This window comes from Silene latifolia, chromosome X (assembly GCF_048544455.1).
Source record: "Silene latifolia isolate original U9 population chromosome X, ASM4854445v1, whole genome shotgun sequence".
Classification (NCBI taxonomy): Eukaryota; Viridiplantae; Streptophyta; class Magnoliopsida; order Caryophyllales; family Caryophyllaceae; genus Silene; species Silene latifolia.
Genome location: NC_133537.1, coordinates 69986464 through 70007022, shown reverse-complemented (window position 1 = coordinate 70007022; position 20559 = coordinate 69986464). Strand labels below are relative to the sequence as shown.

At 39.6% G+C, this 20559-nt stretch overlaps 1 protein-coding gene across 2 annotated transcripts; it reads right to left on the bottom strand.

Annotated features, from left to right (window-relative positions):
- Window positions 1-14459: 14459 nt before the first annotated feature.
- LOC141623394 (LEAF RUST 10 DISEASE-RESISTANCE LOCUS RECEPTOR-LIKE PROTEIN KINASE-like 1.2) lies at window positions 14460-20210 on the bottom strand. Of its 2 annotated transcripts, XM_074439512.1 has the most exons (5): window positions 19247-20210; window positions 16199-16231; window positions 15865-16110; window positions 14950-15780; window positions 14460-14681 (listed from the first exon to the last, which is right to left on the bottom strand). In XM_074439512.1, the coding sequence occupies exons 1-5, from the start codon at window positions 20004-20006 to the stop codon at window positions 14662-14664; spliced, it is 1890 nt and encodes a 629-aa protein (XP_074295613.1). In that variant the 5' UTR covers window positions 20007-20210; the 3' UTR covers window positions 14460-14661. The 2 variants fall into 2 exon arrangements, with proteins under 2 accessions (XP_074295613.1, XP_074295612.1); XM_074439511.1 differs by having other exon boundaries at window positions 14460-15780; window positions 19247-20209.
- Between the last annotated feature and the right edge of the window lie 349 nt (window positions 20211-20559).

Here is a 20559-nt window from a genome sequence, read left to right as displayed (position 1 = left end):
AGAGAAGAGCTGAACTGAACTGAACTGAATTGAATATAGCTAAACTGAACTGAAATGAGCTGAAATTGAGTCCAAAGAACAACGCCTAATATTTATGAAATCTTTCAAAAATACGAGATAAATATTACCTTACTTGATTTGCTTAAAATTGATTTTGCAAAGTTTTTGATAGAACTAATGTAAACTTACTAAAAGGAATGGAGTTTGTGGAAAAATATGTTGCCGGCCTTTCATTGAATGACTCGATCAAAATATATACACAAAGATGATACGATATCCTAGTACTAATTACAAAGATATTCTACATAATTAGAGGCTATAAACTAGGTAACAAAATAACATAATAATTTACACAATAACTGAATATATACACAATATATTCTAACACTCCCCGCAGAAGTATCGGGAGGAAGACGAACGTTAAGACTGGTTCGAAAGTCCGTAAACAAGATCGAAGGAAGTCCTTTTGTGAAAATATCGGCTATTTGGGAACGTGTCATGATGAACTCGAACGTCCCCTTTCGGAAACCTTTTCCGGAACAAAATGAATATCGAGTTCAATGTGCTTTGTTCGTTGGTGTTGAACCGGGTTGCCGGACAAATATATTGCACTAATGTTGTCGCAATAGACTAGAGTAGCTTTGCGAAGAGGATGATGAAGCTTGACTAATAGATTGCGTAACCAACATAATTCGGACACAACGTTGGCGACACCTCTGTGTTCGGCCTCGACACTGGAGCGAGAGATGGTTGGTTGGCGTTTAGATGCCCAGGAAATGAGGTTGTCACCTAAAAAGACACAATATCCACTTGTGGATCGACGGGTGTCGGGGCAACCAGCCCAATTCGCGTCAGTGTAGGAAGTAAGAGCCGTGGGAGAGGACTTGCCTAACCAAAGACCATGACATTTCGTTCCTTGTATGTAGCGAAGTGTGCGTTTTAGAGCATTCATGTGATCTTCCATAGGATTATGCATGAACAAGCAAATTTGTTGAACTACATAAGATATGTCGGGGCGGGTGAATGTGAGATATTGCAACGCACCTGTGAGACTTCTATATAAGGTAGGATCACGAAACGGGGGGCTGGAAGTGGCATTTAGCTTCGGTTTTGTGTCAACAGATGTAGGAGATGGTTTACACATTGACATCCCCGCTCGTTCGATAATTTCAGCTGCATACTTTTGTTGAGATAAAAATAACCCGTTATCGTACCTAGAAATAGTTATGCCGAGAAAATAGCTCAGTGGACCGAGGTCCTTCATTGCAAATTCAGCTCCTAGACGGCGCATGATTAACTGGCGAAGCTTGTCAGACGATGAAGATAGAAATATATCATCAACATAAAGAATTAAATAAGCACAATTACCATCCTTGTCGCGGTAAATAAAAAGCGAATGGTCACATTTGCTATGAGTAACTCCACAAATAATGCAAAACATGTGTACCACGCCCGTGGTGCCTGCTTGAGATCGTAAAGAGATTTACGAAGAAGCCAGACATGGTTCAGAAAGCGCAGGTCACGATAGCCAAGAGGTTGGTATATATACACGGTTTCACAAAGGTCACCGTGGAGAAAGGCATTCTTGACGTCCAATTGTCGAATTGACCAGCCATGAGACAAAGCCAAAGATAAAACCGTGCGTATGGTAGCCGGTTTCACTACCGGACTGAATGTTACATCACAATCGATGCCAACCTGCTGAGTTTTACCATCAGCTACAAGACGAGCTTTATATCTTTCAAAAGATCCGTCAGATTTAAATTTATGACGAAAAATCCACATAGACCGAATAACATTCACACGAGACAGACACGAGACTAATTTTCACGTCTTATTGCTAATAAAAGCATTATACTCATGGAACATGGGGCTGATGGGACGGAATTACGGGGCAATAGAGATATTGCAAGGGTTGTATTTAGGTCGAAAATAGGTGTCGGTTTACGTATGCCTTATCACCTCGTGTAATTGTTTTAGTGATATTAGGAACATGGGGCTGATGGGACGGTATAGGAGGTGAATGATGGTCAGTGTGGGGAGTTGGAGGTGAGCTCGGGGCAGAGGAGTTGGAGGTAGCCATAGCAGGTGGTTCACGGGTGAAGGATTGTGGTGGTGAGGGGGTCAGTTGAGGGTCTTGGGAAAGGCTGTCCAGAATTTGTCGAAGAACATTAGGGTGAGTTACGTCATCAAGAAAGTCATAGTCAGGTAGGCGAGATGGGTTTGTTTCAGCAAAGGGAAAACGTGTAATACTCCGTATTTATAAGTCTTGGGGTACTCTATCGAGTAGCCCTTACTCTATCGAGTAAGGGTAAGTTGCGAGATAAAATAGTTTCGACTGTTGGGTACTCGATCGAGTAGTCAGTACTCGATCGAGTAAGGGGGTACTCGATCGAGTACCTTGGGTACTCGATCGAGTGTCCTATTTTTACGGGGAGTTTTCTCGGGTTTTGTTAATTATGCGATTAAGGTATTTAAACATATTCGTCATTGTTTTAATTCACTTTTACAAAACCTAAAACCCCGTTAAGAGAGAAAGCAGCCAGTTCATCTTCCTAATCGCATTCTTAGCAATTCCGGAGTTCGAGACGGTCGGTTCTTGTCGTTTTTTGTGTCGTTGGATTCCTTGCGTCGAGGGTAAGCTTTTAATATAGTTTTTATAATGTTTTGTTAAGATTGGTTAAACCCTAATTTAGGAATTGGGGGTTTTGGTGTGTAGTTTGTGATGTGTAGTCTTTATGTGTTTGTATGATAGGAGGAGAATTCGTAGAGGAGCCGTTTTGATACAAAATTTGTAGATACCGTCTGCGTGTTGTGCTTTCCAGGTAGGATTTCCTACTCGGTATTAGTCCCATAATGGGATATTGGTGATGTGTTGTATTTGGTTGTTTGATATAATGACTGTGTTGTGATTGTGGTTGTGTTTGTTGATGGTTCTCGAGATGCGTTCTCGGTTGAGTGGGGTCACTTGCGGGAGTGATCTCACGCCCTAGTTTCGCCCTTCGTGGAACCCGCCACGGGAGGGGATGTGCACATTAATGGGACGGGGTTATCGCTCGTACGATGAGCGGGGCTTAGGTGGGAACGGCTGCGGTCCCCATCGCGTGGTGGTCCAAAGGGACGGTCGGTATTGAGACGATGACGGGAGTTGGTGGTGTGTGTGTGTGTGTGTGTGTGTGACGATTCAAATTTATCTGTTTATCTTATTGTTGATATATGTATTGAATTGTGTGATTAGTAGTCGACCCGTTTAAATGTTTTAAAAACTGTGGTGATCCATTCGGGGTGGTGAGCGATTATTGAGCGGTGTGATATGACGCGTATGGGATAGCCGGATGAGTCATCACGTGGCGGTTAGAAGTCTTCCATTTGTGTCGACGAAGTCTAGTAGCTTTGATAGTTTTAGTTGTAGACCGTATGAGAACCTTGTAATTCCTTTTATTAGTTTTGGTTTGAACATGTAATCACTTAATCTATAATTACTTTAAAAGTACGTTTCTTTATTGTCTTATGATATTCAGTACCTCGGGCAACCGAGATGGTAGTATCCTTATACCCGAGTGGTCCTGGTAAGGCACTTGGAGTATGGGGTGTTACAAATGGTATCAGAGCGACGATTTTGGAACCTGTAACTAATGAACATAATGAACATAGGGAGTCTAATAAAATGAACCTGGTGTATGTGTAATGGGAGCCCCGGTTGATGCTAGGTTTTGGGTGAGTAGGCGCCCTCACTTCAAAATCTTGGCCCCATGATACTTAAGCCAGTCACATGGTATGGGAACGTGGAGTCCGTGTGTATATGTGCGACGTGTATGTTAATTGTCTTTGTATATGGTTTGTTGAAAGCATGTTGCATGATAGTTGGTTGACATGTTGGTTGGAATCGTTGGGAAAGTATATGAGAATGATGAATGATATGGTAGAAAAAGAAAGTAGTTCGTATATGATGATGTGTGATGAAGTGGATTTGTAATGTTGTTGTATTAGCAACATGGAAATAGGATTTGTAGTGTATGGGTGTGGTTTGTGTTATGAAAAGTTATGAAAATTTAAACATGCGGGTAATACATGATTGAAAGTTGAATGTTATATGAGCATGATAGATGGTAACGTTTGACTTTTGGTAAGTAGTAACATGAAGAATAGAGGTTCAATGATATGTGTTTTATATAACGAATTGGATGAAAAGCATGATGGTTGTTTATAACGTGGCACTTGATAACACGAAGTAGATTATTTTGTTAATTGTATGAGGAGTCGCGCAGATTTGAATGCGTAGTTGTAATCATAATGTTGAAATAATAATGAATGCATAGTACGTTAGGGTATGTGAGATAACATTCGGGTAGTATTCACGAGTCTGCATGACTCGATTGAGTGGGTTTGATTCGATCGAGTGGGTACTTGTCGTTATTTTGACCAGAATCGTGTTTTTGGGCACTCGATCGAGTACCTCGGGCACTCGATCGAGTATGGGGTCACTCGATCGAGTAGCCGGGCTACTCGGTCGAGTAAGTCAGAGATCAGAAGGTCTGTTTGGGTTAAAGTCGGGGCACTCGATCGAGCATGTTGGGCACTCGATCGAGTAGCCTCAACTCGATCGAGTAGGTTCTGGTACTCGATCGAGTGGGGTCTGTGCAGGTCATATGCGTATTTCGGGTCATATGTTTGTCTTTTGACATTCGTTGCATATTATGTTTAATTCAAAGGTGTTGTATTACTTCTTTATGCATTGTTTTACGTATGTGTTGGTCCTGAAGCGTAAGTTACCCAATCTTATGATGTAAAGAGTGGCACTATGATGAGTATGAGTTCGGTGGGGAGGACATGAGTTATATGTGATTATGATAGATGGTGGAAAAAGAAAAGGAAGATTGGTATAGTTTATTGAGGCATGGCGCACGTTTTGCGAGACGGGATGAGTGATATGATTGTGTGTTGAGTAATGTAAAAATAAGTGAATATAGGCAAGGGATGATGTGAGTATAATGAACGTGAGGATGAAAAGATTGAAAGTAAGAATGTGGATAGTGGCAGCTTGAGATGTGTAAAGAGTTATGGAAGGAAATGGTTAGGAGTCGTGTGGGTTATGGATTTATGTAGTGAAAGTTCGTTTAAAGGGGTTGAGAAGAGTAATATATAGTGAACTTTGTGGAGACATGTCGCGAGGTGTATTTATAGACAGTGAGTGAGTTTGGGAGGTTTATTAAAAGATGAAACTACTGTGTGAGTTCCTTGGGTAATTAACGGTATTAAATGAATTCTGATTTCTAGAGATGTAAAAAGGGAGATGCAATTGTTTGAACATTAAACGTTGGTTCTATGGATAGATTAGTGGCAAGTATGAGTGATAGCATAATAAGAGAAGATCCATGGGAAGAAAGAGTGAGATGATGTCGGTAGAAAATAATGGAACTAAGTTTTGGAGCAACGAAGGGGTGACCAGATTTCTAAAGAGTTAGCTAGAAGGAATAAGGAGTTGAACTATTAATTGGTATTATTGAGTGTAAAGAGAAAAGAAGGATAAAAGTAAGCTGAGGAAAATGTCCACCGAAGCTATGTGATATAAAGATAAGGAATCATCGAAATGTGTGATGGTATCACGAGGATGTTAGCTAAAGGTTATATAGGAGTTTCAGGACAACATGATTGGTAATGAGTTTCGAGGAATTAAGGGAGTAAGAAGTTGGTGGAGCATTGGCACGATACGAGATATTTGGTGGAGAGTTGGATGACAATACAAATAAGTTAGCTTTGGGAATAATGTTGAGGTAATTTTGTGGATGGGTTTGATGTTCGTTATTTGTAATATTAACCAAAAATGGTAGAAAAACCATGTTATTTTGATATGAGTGTAAGAGATTTGATATACGAGCAGCGGTGGCATTGTGGTGTTATCACTAATGGTTAAGAGTGATGGAATATTAGAAAGGTAACAATTCTAAAGAGGTTGATTTGGTAGGGACCTGATTGTTGTGTATGATTGTGAGAGGGTATAAGATGTGGTTAGATGAGGCGGACGCTATTAGTTGAATAGTGACGGTATGGTTATATTTGGCAGGAAGTGATGGTTGTGCGAATGGGGGAATATGTTATGAGGGGCATATGAGTTAAACTCGGGCGGCAGGTAACCTTTTTCGAGTGGTGACTTACGTGGTCAGGATTGACTAGTTGGTTGTGATTACGGGTCTGTGATTTGTGTAAATGTTTGTGTGAGGTTCTGACCTCACAAGAAGTGGTATGGTATGGTATGTTCGGTAATATACATGTTGGACACGGTAATTTAATTTAATGATATCCAAAAAGGTAATAATTTGATTGATTTGTCATGGCTAGTTATAATTTTATGTGTATTGATAACACATGGGTATTCCGGGAAATGGCAGAGAGGATGTTCATGAGATGCTTATCTGTTTATCCATATAATATGTTGCGTGGTGATTTAATAAAGTGGATTTGAGTAAGTTTTTCTTGTCTGAGAAGTTATGCTAAGTCAGTATTTATGGGAATTGTATGCAGTTGTGATGTCTATCGGTGTGGTTGTGGTGCCTCGGGTGGTGATCCCACGGTACATAGTCTTTGTGATGCGGGTATTTTCGAACTACGGTGTGGCCGTTGGTGGCGGTGTTGTGATGCCGTCACCGGTTGTGGTGGAGTAGGCGGGATGATTATGATTCGGGTTTCAAAGTACATACCGATTATACATAGATTGTTGTTTTGTTTGATGTTGCTCTCTGCGAGTGTCGGTTGTCTTTGATAGACAGTTGTCTTGCTTATTCATGTTTTCTTTACCAGGTTAAGTTGGGAATGAGGTAGAGTATGATGTGAAATAGAGTTGTATATGTTTCGTTGTTGTCATGGGATAGTGATAATCTGTTGATGGGACACGGTTGTGAGAGGTTGTTACGGTAATTTTGATCTTGTTTTCAGATGAGACATCGGTAGACATGGTAATGGAAAATGATTCGTGGAACATGTGTTGTAATGAGCTGAAAGCGGCAGGTAGTTCATAATCTTTTGTTGAGACAGTGAGTGTAGGGTGTTGGGGAAATTAGTGTCATGTTAAGTTGTGTATGAATTTTGCGGTAATGAAAGAAAGAACTTGAGGATCTAGTGTGCGTGTACGTAACGAGTGCGGATCGTGAGTTATGCTTCTGAGAGATAAGTGCCTTACGTAGAGAGGTATGTTGTTTGGCAGTAATAATGAAGAGTGGGTATGGTGATTTGCTACGAGTTTATGGTATAGGTTAGGTCTTTGCCGAATGAGTTGAGGAATGGGAAATGTTTATGTATGGGAGCTTGGATATAAGAATGGTGAGTGTTTGGTTTATAGACGGTTATCTTTGACATGTGGTGGTACAGAGGGTAATGAGATATAGATATGGTTTGGTATTAGTGAGTTACGAGGACGTAACATTTGTCTTAAGAGGAGTAGGATGCGATAAAACAGATTTTGATGGTTGTACATATGGTAATATATTCGGAAGTTGAGTCTTGATGTAGAATAAAAGATCGATTCGTGTTGTGGGTGATTTTATTAAAGGTCATGACCGTGCTTGGAGTAGCGTGATGTTTAGGAGTGTGAGAATATTTCGCTAGTGTTGTGATTGGATGATGAGGTTACGAGTGTGAGTAAACTTCGAGGACGAAGTTCCTTTTAAGGGTGGTAGAATGTAACATCCCGTTTGATGTCTATGAGTGTCTTGGTATTGGATTTGATAGTTGATGATATTATGGAGCTAGCAGCATTAGAGGATGGTAGTTGGTTATGTATGGAGTTGGTGTCGTGAGAGATATATATGTGGTAGATACGATATAGTGAGTCATGTTGTGGAAGTAAACATAGTTGGTGGAGTGGGCGTTAAGAGTTCATGTTCTATGTTCGGTCGAGTTTTTGAGTCCTTAGCTAAGTTGTTGTGTCTTGGTCGAGTCTGTATGGTTGTTTTTATGTATGGGTTGAACTTCGGGGACGAAGTTCCTTTTAAGGAGGGAAGACCGTAATACTCCGTATTTATAAGTCTTGGGGTACTCTATCGAGTAGCCCTTACTCTGTCGAGTAAGGGTAAGTTGCGAGATAAAATAGTTTCGACTGTTGGGTACTCGATCGAGTAAGGGGTACTCGATCGAGTAAGGGGTACTCGATCGAGTACCTTGGGTACTCGATCGAGTGTCCTATTTTACTGGGAGTTTTCTCGGGCTTTGTTAATTATGCGATTAAGGTATTTAAACATATTCGTCATTGTTTTAATTCACTTTTACAAAACGTAAAACCCTGTTTAAGAGAGAAAGCGACCAGTTCATCTTCCTAATCGCATTCTTAGCAATTCCGGAGTTCGACGGTCGGTTCTTGTCGTTTTTCGTGTCGTTGGATTCCTTGCGTCGAGGGTAAGCTTTTAATATAGTTTTTATAATGTTTTGTTAAGATTGGTTAAACCCTAATTTAGGAATTGGGGGTTTTGGTGTGTAGTTTGTGATGTGTAGTCTTTATGTGTTTGTATGATAGGAGGAGAATTCGTAGAGGAGCCGTTTTGATACAGCAGTAGATACCGTCTGCTTGTTGTGCTTTCCAGGTAGGATTTCCTACTCAGTATTAGTCCCATAATGGGATATTGGTGATGTGTTGTATTTGGTTGTTTGATATAATGACTGTGATGTGATTGTGGTTGTGTTTGATGATGGTTCTCGAGATGCGTTCTCGGCTGAGTGGGTCACTTGCGGGAGTGATCTCACGCCCTAGTTTCGCCCTTCGTGGAACCCGCCACGGAAGGGGATGTGCACATTAATGGGACAGGGTTATCGCTCGTACGATGAGCGGGGCTTAGGTGGGAACGGCCTGCGGTCCCCCACTGGCGGGCTGGTCCAGTGGACGGTCGATTGAGACGATGGGAGTTGGTGGTGTGTGTGTGTGTGTGTGATTTGTTGTCTGTTTATCTTATTGTTGATATATGTATTGAATTGTGTGATTAGTATCGACCCGTTTAAATGTTTTAAAAAACCGTGGTGATCCATTCGGGGTGGTGAGCGGTTATTGAGCGGTGTGATATGACGCGTATGGGATAGCCGGGATGAGTCATCACGTGGCGGTTAGAAGTCTTCCCCGTGTCGACGAAGTCTAGTAGCTTTAATAGTTTTAGTTGTAGACCGTATGAGAACCTTGTAATTCCTTTTATTAGTTTTGGTTTGAACATGTAATCACTTAATCTATAATTACTTTAAAAGTACGTTTCTTTATTGTCTTATGATATTCAGTACCTCGGGCAACCGAGATGGTAGTATCCTTATACCTGAGTGGTCCTGGTAAGGCACTTGGAGTATGGGGGTGTTACAAAACGAGACTCATCAAAGACGACATGACGACAGATATGAATTTTCTTTGTTTTAGGATCGTAACATTTGTATCCTCTATGATTATCCGAAAACCCGAGAAAGCCACAAGGCACTGACCGTGGTCGAGGTTTGTGAATTTTGGTAGATGGTATAAGAGGATAACATAAGCAACCAAAAATACGAAGATTTGTATAAGACGGGTTTTTCAAATAAAGAGCAGAACACTGGGTGTGATATTCTAATTGTTTATTGGAAAGGATGTTTAACAAGTATGTAGCCGTTTTCAACGCATGATGCCAAAAATACGATGGGAGCGACGCTCGTAGGAGTAAAGTCCGTACAACGTTATTGATAGTACTTGGGAAGAGGAATACGGACAAGAGAGGCGAAAAATCGCCCCATGTTTCGCACACCACTCCCAAAACGAACTATTATCAAACTCTTTACCATTGTCACATTGTATAGATTTTACATTTATTTCAAATTGAGTCTTAACGTATTTTCGAAATTTTACAAACTTGTCATAAACGTGAGATTTGTGAGACAAAGGAAACGTCCAAACAAAATTTATGAAATCATCCAATAGCTCTAGATAAAACCGATGCTCAGACGAGCTAAGAACATTGGGATGTCCAAAGATCGCAATGTATTATATCAAAAGGCAACAAAATATGAGAAATAGAGATAATAAAAGGTTGTTTAACAATTTTCCCAATAGAACAGGTCGAACAAAGGGAACGCAATTTATTTGAATTACATGGAATTAAAATTTTAAAACGTAAAGAATTAAAAACAGAAGGCCTGGGGTGTCCTAAGCGGTCATGCCAGATAGACAGAGCAAGAGTAGCGAAGGCAGCAAGACTCGATGATTTTGACACGGTAATGGGATAGAGCCTGCCTTGACTATTGCACCTTATGAGACGCGTCCCCGTCTTGTAGTCCTTCACACAAAAACCAAAAGGGTCAAATTCTACGGCTACCGAATTATTGGTGGTAAATTTTCGTACGGAGACTAAAATTTTGACAATTTGAGGTACGTGAATGACATTTTTAAGGAGAAGGGGAGGGTGTGGTTTACCTAGGGTGGTGTGTCCGTGACCGCTAATTGAAATAGACTGACCATTACCGACAATAATACCATGTTTAATGCTCGAATTAACATAAGACGAGAGATTACCGGCATCTGATGTCAAATGAGATGTCGCTCCGGTATCCATGAACCATCGTGGGTCGGGAGGAGTCAAATCTAGTGTGTACATCGCTCGCTCAACATCCGTTTGAGATGGCGGTGACTCGGCCGAATATGCCTGTTGTCGAGGAGCAAACTGTGGCCGCGGGGTAGGTTGGCGAGGCCAACTTCCATAGCTTGGTGTGGTTGGGTACGGGCATGGTGAGTAGGGCCAGGAGGAAGGTCCCCATGGCCAGCCACCATAACCTATCCACGGAGCAACAGGAAGGGTCCCATTCGTAGCAGTCCCCGAATTCGAATTCCCGTTCGCATTACCATCGCCTTGCTTACCACCCTTGTTCCCCTTGTAACCCCCTCCTTTCTTCTTATTATTACCACTTTTATTTTTATTTGAAGAAACGGGAGGCTTACCAAGAATTGAAGAGGATGAAGAACTAGAGCCATCTTCGTTCTGCTTGACATATAGTGCGGATGAGGCGGCTTTAGCGATACCAGCCTCTTCAAGTGTAAGCATCGTGCGGGCGCTATAAAACTGAGGGAGCGGATTACTTTGTCGAATGAGAGTCCCGACTCCTTGATAAACCGGTGTAAGACCCGATACAAGTTGAAGAACGTGACGGTTGTTGGTGACCGGAGAACCTACATTCTTCAATTCATCGGCAAGAGCCTTCAGTCGTTGACAATAGGCTGGACGTAGGAAAAATCCCCCATAGACGTGCAGGAGAACTCTTGCTCAAGAGTCACAACGCGGCTATATTGATTATCTTGAAAAATATTTTAAACCCGAGTCCAACATTCCATAGCAGTGGACTCCGCTTCAACAATTATTTCAAGAAGTTCTGTGCTGATCGTCGCGTAGATCCATTGAAGGACCGTATCCTTAATAGTCTCCCATACCTCTTTCTCGTCGGCAGTAACAGGCGTAGCGGGTTTGCCTGATTTGAGTTCGATGATGTGATGAAGCACGTATGTAGTTTTTGCGTGATTTGTGAAAAGAGCGACCCAGAGGGGATATTGGTCATTATCCATCCCGAGGTTGACGGTGACGTGATTGCGGATTTGCGTAACTGCGAGAGCAGGATGAAAGGTGTTTGTGTTCTTTCCTGACATGGCTGAGTTTGTGACGTGAGGTCGAGATAGGAAGAAGAATCAGCCGTGGGAAGGAGAGAGTCTTGGTTTTGCAGAAGCGATTTGAGGATCGATTTAATCTAGGAAGCTGATACCATGAAAGAATATGTTGCCTGCCTTTCGTTGAATGAATCGATCAGAATATATACACAAAGATGATATGATATTCTAGTCTAATTACAAAGATATTCTATATAAATAGAGGCTATAAACTAGGTAAAAAAATAACATAATAATTTACACAATAACCAAATATATACACAATATATTCTAATAGTTTGAATAAGGCTAATGGTAAAGCTAGTGAATTAAGCTGAGCTTTGTTTAGGAGTAAGGCTCTGTTTTTGGTCTGAGTAAAGCTGAATTGAACTAAATTGAAATTAGCTAAAATTAGACTTGACAAACAAGTCATTCAGTTCGGTTTCGAATCAGGATAATCGGTTGGGTTTAAATCACGTTGACCTATGTTTCGGTTTCAATTCGATTTCGATCGGATTCTTTTCGGTTAGCCATTTTAATCGGTTTATGCTATTTTGAGTCGGATACAGTTCAGGTCAGGTCAATATCAGTTCAGTTTAGTTGAATTTCTGGTCATAATTTTCTCGAGTCAATGGTAATAATAATTAGCTTAGCTTAAAGGTACCTTTTACTTTGCAATTTGAATGTAATAATTTATATTACCATTAGTGAATAAAGAATCAATGAAAAAACACCTAAATATGCGTGTTTTCGTGAGAAATTAAGTATTTTGATTTCAGGTCAATCGATACAATTTTATCGATTCAGATATCGTTCGGTTATATTGAATTCGGTTCGATTGGATTGAGTCAGGTTTCGGGCTAGGTAGCACCAAAACGGACACGGACAGGGGCACGGACACGACACGGACACGTGACACGGCATCCCATAAAATTTAGGACACGGGACACGTTATTTAAATTTAATAAAATATATATTTTATAGTTATATGTGTGATTTTATTTTTGAAAAATTATTTGATATTAAATTTAAATAAGTGAATGTAAAATTTGACGTTAATTATAACTGATTCTCATTTCCAAAACCAAAAACCAACTTATAATCAATGTATTTCGACATCTCATTGCTTGTTTAAAGAACATCATTTGTCCACCAAATTCAACCATATAACAATTCACGCCATTTACCTTAAATTCAACTTTCCGTTTGAAGGTGTGTCCAAATACCATGGACACGGCTCAAAATACCATGGACACGCGTCGGACACGTGCCCAAATAAAAGATGAAAGTTAGACACGGCTTTACAGGTGTCCGACACGTTTTGACGTGTGTCCGACGAGTGTCGTGTCCGACACGGGAACACCGATTAGGAGGAGTGTCCGTACAACCTAGGTTTCGGGTACTGTTCAGGTTACTCATATCGGGTGTTCGGTCGGTTATCAATTTCACTATTTTCAATCAGTTTTTCGGATTTATTTTGCCAGGTCTAGCTGAGATGAATATAGTTTAAATGAGTCGAGCTGAATTGAAGTGAGTTGAATGATAGCCAAAATTAAGCCAAAAAGAACGTAGCCTAAAATCCCTCCCACAGTGATCTGGGTGTGTTTACTATACCTTACACTATAAGTGATATAAGATTTGAAAGGACCATGTTAGATTTAGGGGAGTCGATAAATTCTATTCCCTTCCATGTGTACGAGTCTTTAATACTTTGTCCACTAAAGGATAATAGGGTGGTGGTTAGAGATGGAAGTGGGTCGTGCCTCATGCCTGAACGAGAAAATGGCACGGCCAAGATCCATGAAAGTGGGTTTCGTGTCGTACCGTGTTGTGTCACTCAAATGAAAATGGCGGCCCAGACACGGTCCACGGCCCATAGCGTGCCGTGTCGTGTTGGGCTGTGCCAATTCTATATCGTGTTAAAATGGACCGTGAACCGTGCTATGGTGTGCCAGCCCAACAGCCCGCATGCCAAGTGCCAACTCCCATCTCTAGTGGTGGTACAATAATTTGACATTGTGTGCCATTTTTTTTATAATGTCTTACAACGATTGTTGTTCCACACTCCGCATTGCTTCATGCCATCCACAAATGCGCTTAAAAAATGTGTGGAACAATATAGTAAATGCGAGTATGCAACGTGGTATACGAAGATGTAATCTAGTGAGTTTCTTGTTGGACTAACCATTCCCAAATTCCCCTAGACTTGACCTATTCAATTATATATTATTTGTTATTTTCATTGAATAATTTATGTGACTTGGATATGTCCAAATCATTGCACGACTTTTGGCCGTTCTTCTAGATGCGTTCCCATAGCTAACTAAGATTATAACAAAATTGATATATTGGCTTATCAGGTAGAATTGTCTTCCAAAGTACTGTATTATATATATACACAACAAAGTTGTTTGAATGATTAGAGTTAAATTACAAAACCTGGTAAACTTAGATTTGGATAGAGAGAGACTCAGCGACAGCTTGGCGGCTTGCATTGTGAACACAAGACTTCTGTGACCTCTCTTTCTTGGTTTTGCCCTTGCTGGGACTCCAATGCATTAAATACCCCCCATTGCTTTCCATGTTTCGATTAATCCGTTATGTTAATCTCTTTTATTACTGTTCATTTACTAATTGACTATGTGTGATATTGGCGTAGCTAAAATTGAATAAACAAGTTTATAATAATGATATACGGAGTAATATGTTTATTATTTGAGTATAGAAATCGAAAAAATATCAGAAAAAAAAAAAAAAAAAAAAAGAAGGTAGCCTTCCCATCAAACTGCAGTGTAGTTTCATAGACTAAGGTCATGTACTCATGTCCCAATTATAAGAAAATCAAATTTATAGGACTTATATCCTTTTTAAGAGCACCGACGACAATGATTGTTTACATTATTTACATCTTTCAGGTGCAGTAGATTGCAGAGTTCATCACATGATATTAACATATATTTATGACAAAATTAAAACACCATTAACCCTTTCAAAGATGTCAACTGTATGATGTGTCTTTGCGACTTCTTATGGCTTCATCTTCTCTGTACATTTCCTACAGTACAACATCATAGTTATGTGCAACAGTCAGAAATCGATCATTCTAATTTCTACAAGGAAAAAGACATTTCATGACAATACATTAGGGCCTCAGCATAAATATGTTTTCTACAAGATACTATTGCTGGTGTTAGGTGTAGTAGTTTTGCTACTCCATTCACCCATCACCGATATTGGCGACGTTGGGCTTAGCTTTTGATCACTCACTTGCTTAGCATGGATATCCTTTACAGCTGAAGTTTCTAGACCCGTAACTGTCTCACCTGTATCATTTTCTGCCTGCTCTTCTGCTAGCAATGCTTCGTAATCAGTACTCTGGATCGTCTTCAAAATCTTAAGAACCTCATCCATAGATGGCCTGAATTCTTTGTCATGCTGTAAGCATTGGAATGCCAGCTCACCGACTGAGGTAGTCATCCTACGCACTTTCTCGTCTGATGAAAACCCTAGTTTTGGGTCCACCAATTCCTCAAATGCGCACCGTTGGATTCTAGTCATGGCGTAATTTGACAGGTTGATCTCATGTCTATGCCTGTCGAAGTCAATGGCAGGCAAGGAAGATATGAGCTCAACCAGGACAACTCCAAAGCTATAGACATCACTCTTATTCGTGAGCTGGTAACACTCGCCATACTCCGGGTCTAGATACCCGGGAGTCCCTTGAGGAGCTGTGGAGATATGGGTTACATCATTCGGGAAGAGTCTTGACAATCCAAAATCAGCAACCTTGACACTATAACTACTGTCTAGGAGAATATTATTAGTTTTGACATCGCGGTGAATGATGTCAGAAGCATGTAGGTAACAGAGAGCATTGGCTGTTTCTGTGGCAATCTTGAGTCGAACAGACCATGAGAGGGATCCGTCTTTTGCCTTGTTACCATACAGATGATCTGCTACAGTTCCATTGGAGACATACTCATACACCAGAAGAAGTTCCCGGCTATGGTGGGATGTGCAACCATAGAGTGACACAAGGTTATGGTGTCTCAAACAGGTAAGCAGTTGTACTTCATTCATGAACTGTTCTACCCTTTTGTAGTTCTTTTCATACAGACGTTTTACCGCTACTTCTCTTCCGTCTTTTAGTTTGCCTGAAATCCAAATCTTTTATTAGTTCATTTTTTTAGAGGCTGAGTTTTGAGAATAGAAAATCGGATAGTTAATTACAAGCATACCATAATAAACAGTTCCAAATCCCCCATCTCCAAGCTCTTTGGATTCATCAAAATTGTCTGTAGCTTCTCGAAGTTCATTGTAGGAGAAGAGAGGCACGCCAAAGTATATGTTACCCTTCTCAACCTCTGATGGAGATTGGTCAAGGGAGTTACTCCTTGAAACATACTTTGCGTGAGCCGGTTTGAGCTTCTTCCACCAGCAGATGGCTATGAATGCTGCAACTATGAGTAGACTACTCGCTATGACTGAAAGTTAATAAGCAGCTAGAATTAGTTTATTTGGGATTTTGAAGCTACATTTTGTTGAAGTATGCTTTGAATTTTCTTAAATTACCTAATCCCAAAATAAGAGGTAGGTGTCCCTTTTCTGCGATGAAAAACAAAATGATCAGTCAACATTGGAAATTAAGAAAAATAAACAGTTGTGTGCTAGTAAGTAGTAAAGACATGATGATCATCTATGTTACTTCAACACTTCACTTTGTCTGCATGCCGGGTGTAGATACGACATTTCTAATACGTTACAATGCCTACACTGATTTTTTAAAGATGAATAATTAGTCAAGACAAGTCTTATACTCCGTAAGACATCAAGCAACAGCAAGATCACAGCTGCAACATCAAAGCCCTAAGTTCTGAAAAGATAGTTTGCATAAACCATCGTACGGAAAGATCAGTGTTTGGTTAGATAATGAAAAAGTTGAGAGAGGGAAAACAGGATCCTAAAACAAAGGAAAGTTATCGATATGATGCGAAAAGAAGAACAGAAATGACAGAATCAATAGTTCCTCAAAACCTTCCATCTATTTAGGACTTAAGATTTTCAAATGACCCGTAATGAAATTGTGGTTGAAATATATTTGTGTAAAACAATTCCTGACAAACCCAACTCGTTACATGTTACCAGTTACCACCTATTAGTAAAACGATAAGTTGAAGAACATAGCATAGGAAGGCTAAGGGTTTAGCCATATATCTCGTTGGTTGCCTAATCGTAAATCGCTCCTTTAAGTAGGAAAAATTTAAGGCAAGAGTGCTACACAACAGAAGAAACATATAGACATACAATCATAAGAGAAAGTTGAGGTTCTTGAGTTGAGCTGTGTGTGTCTGGCATTAGTCTTAGAGATCAATATCACGATCAACATTGATCATTTACTTTCGGTTTATCTAATCTTTTTTGTTAGACCACTAAACTTTAATACCCACATATATTAAAGAAAGCCCACTCTGAAAGAACCATTAAAACACATCAGTACTAAGAGGATAGACAGACAATACAGTCAGAACTGAACTCGGCGTAATAAGAAACACTAGATCTCTCATGCACGAGGCCCTGTCGCAATGAAACCACTTGACCGTATGAAGCTGACTGAAACCTTGAAAAAATATGACCTAATATAGTTCATCTCAGCTAAAGATGCTAGAAGAGTGGCTTAATCAGTATCAATTTATCAAATACTTTGTACCATGAACCAAGGAATTTTGTACGTCCATAATTATGTCTGCTCTTTCTATTCCTAAAAGCTATGCAGGATTTTTATTAACATGTGTAAAGTATACTGCATTAAGAGTAAAATGATAGGGCACTCCCGTATGGTGCTGAGTTTCAATACCAGTCCCTGAAATGCATCGATAACAACACATAGAGGAGATAGTTTCAAATGCATTTGTGAGAGTGCTACAGAGTGGTGTGGTCTCTCTTCCATCCTAAAAACTCTTAGATGGTGCTTAAAGTGCTGACAAAATGAAGAAAGAAAGAAAGACAGAAAAAAGGAAAGACAGAAAAAAAAGGAAAGAAAGAAAGAAATTTCTTGCTCAAAACCTGCAAGAAGCCTTCTCGTTTCATACACGGAAATGTAGGAAATCACTTAATACTTAATGCCTTCCCCCTTGATTACATCTTGTGTGCAATTTTGGAGTAAAATTACGGTATTATGATTGGAAAAAAAGCTGAAATCTTGCATCATCAAAGGTAAGATTATGGACTAACGGACTACAGTCAAAGATTAATGAGAATCTAAAACAGGACGGCCGTAGAAGTATGCCAAGAAGACTAATGAGAATCTAAACTTGAGGATCTTTAGCATAAAATTCAAATATCAATAGCTTCAGATGCATCCCTGAACACTCAAAGTGGCAGGAGGTATCTAGCTTAACCAGAGGTTCCTGAGTTTGAACCCCGGAGTGTGATTCTACCTCACTCAAGTAGGAATAAACGGAGTGGTGTATAACAAAGCAGACATTTGAGCTGCACTGTATTAGCTCCAACATCTTCCTAACTTTACAGAATGGAATTGAAAACTATTACCCTAAAGTAGTTTGGAATGTTAAGCTATAGGCCACAAGCAAAGAATTATGTATGCTGCATTTTTCTGTTCTCACTACTATCAATATTTTTCTGTGTGCCTTGGATCTTGAAATTGACTGAATCCTTGAGGGTTATAACTGATTGACTCGACAGCAATCGATTTGTGTCATTATGATCCTATTGACTAAGGAAGTAGCTATTCATACCAAAAAAAAAAAAAAAAAAAAAAACTTGTCAGGCATATATAATGACATGAAAGATCTAATGAAAAACTACAGATTTCGGATCACTATGACCTAGAGTCCTAGACATAGGAAACCCAGAAACAACAGACCTAAAGTGTTAGCAGTCTTGGCTATAAAATGGTTACGCCTCACAGATATTAGCTAGCTTATCGGGTAAAGTCATTGATTGTGGTATTCACGACCCATATTCGAAATTTATCAGAATTGAAACTGCCTTCGCGACTCCCTGAATACCAAAAAAAAATGTGGTTATGCAGTAAAAAATTAAATCATTGTACTTGGTCTTATTAAAGAATCACAATGCCCTTACACTATCAATAACTATGTACCTTAAAAAATGACCAAAGTGATGAAGTATATGGGATACAACTTACAAGACTGTCCTAAACTAGTACAGAAATCAACAAATCTGTGACAAAGACACAATCAAATAATTAAAAAAGGAATATTCATCATCAATATTTTCCTCATATATGATATACCAATCCTAAAAGTCAGAGCTTTGACTACACAAGTATGACCTAAGTTCAAAACACACCACAGTAACACAAAGCAACTACTGTGTACTAGGACTATCAATGTAAAACCACAACTCAAACTAGCAAATGCCAGCTAAACTAGTCAACGTGATGGTACTCATAATCTGAGTTTGAAACCCGTTAGCATCAAAATTACCCTTGTGGCTCCGTTCACAGAAATTAATAACTCAAGTTAGAAGGACATCTAATGTCCATATAGTGACAATCTTCATATTAACAACTTCCACAACAGCAGTAATAATCAATTAAAAGACAGCAAAATCGATCAAGATATAGAAGAGACTTACTCTTTTTGAGTGTATGAAGAAAACACTGATGAGCATGAGTCCTATCAGGGCAAAAGCAACTAAAGGTACTGATAGTCTGATCATAACCACACTGCCCTCCTGACTCATGACAAGCACTGCAATTATTAGCCATCCATTTCAGAGAAAAACCCTCTCCTAACATCTCTGTTACATTCCCATTTTTCATTGTTTCCCCTTCATAAGGCACTGATACCACCCCACCATTACACTTCCCTTCCATTTCTTTCAATCTTGATTCATCCTCATACACTCCTACAGCTCCACAAATCACCCAATTCGGCGAATGCTCTTGCAAAACCTTTTGTGGGCAATCCAATACCAAAGATATACTATGGTTAGCTGTATACTTGAACTTATCATTGCTAGCTGTCAAGTTAAGATGCCCCAGTAACTCGGAACAAGCGATTTGACCAGCAGATGACTCTAACAACATTGAGTTAACCACTTGAATAGTTTGCTCTTCATAAGAAACATTCTTAACCACATAACTACTACCAGAAATGTTGATATATGGAAAGTTGTCATCTTTACAAGAAACCTCAAAACCAGGGTACCCACAATATGAATATTGCTTATCAATCATATAAAAAGGATAACTTATATTTAAATTACCACATTTTTTGGGTATACAATCTCCAAAATGATTGGCTGATAAAGAAAAGTAAAGTTTGAGCTGCAAGAAAAATGTTAGCTTGAACATCAAGTTATTACAGTTTGAGAAACAACATAATCTGATCATTTCTATAACTAGTAAATGGAACAAGATACAATATAATTGAAGAAGAAGAAGAAGAAGAAGAAGATGTATAGAGTAAGAGGGGTAATGTTTAAGGTATAGTTAGGAGGTAGTTGACTCCATGGTTCCCTTTAATTTTGGCCTACTTGTGTTGGGTGGGTTGTCTGCTGTATATCTTGGACCTTGAAGATCTTGTGTCAAATTGTTGATTTAATTGTTTTGGTAAAGCACAAAATCTCATTTGTGACGGCACGTATCCGTCACTTTAAAGTGACGGATACCATTTTCTCTCAAAAATGACCCAAATAGAGGAGAGAGGGAAGCACATGGGAGTGCTCCCACCTTGTCCCCCTATTCGTTTTGTGAATGGCATTATCCGTCACTTTCTACGACCCGTCTTCAGCAAGACTAATTGTTGGTAAAGACATGTGCAAGTACTGTAAGTACAATAATGTAATTAAAGTAGTGGGTATCTTAGTATTAACCCCACATTATTTCTTTACTTGGTTTATTTTATTAGGAGTATAAGGTTTCTAATTATTTGACATAATATACC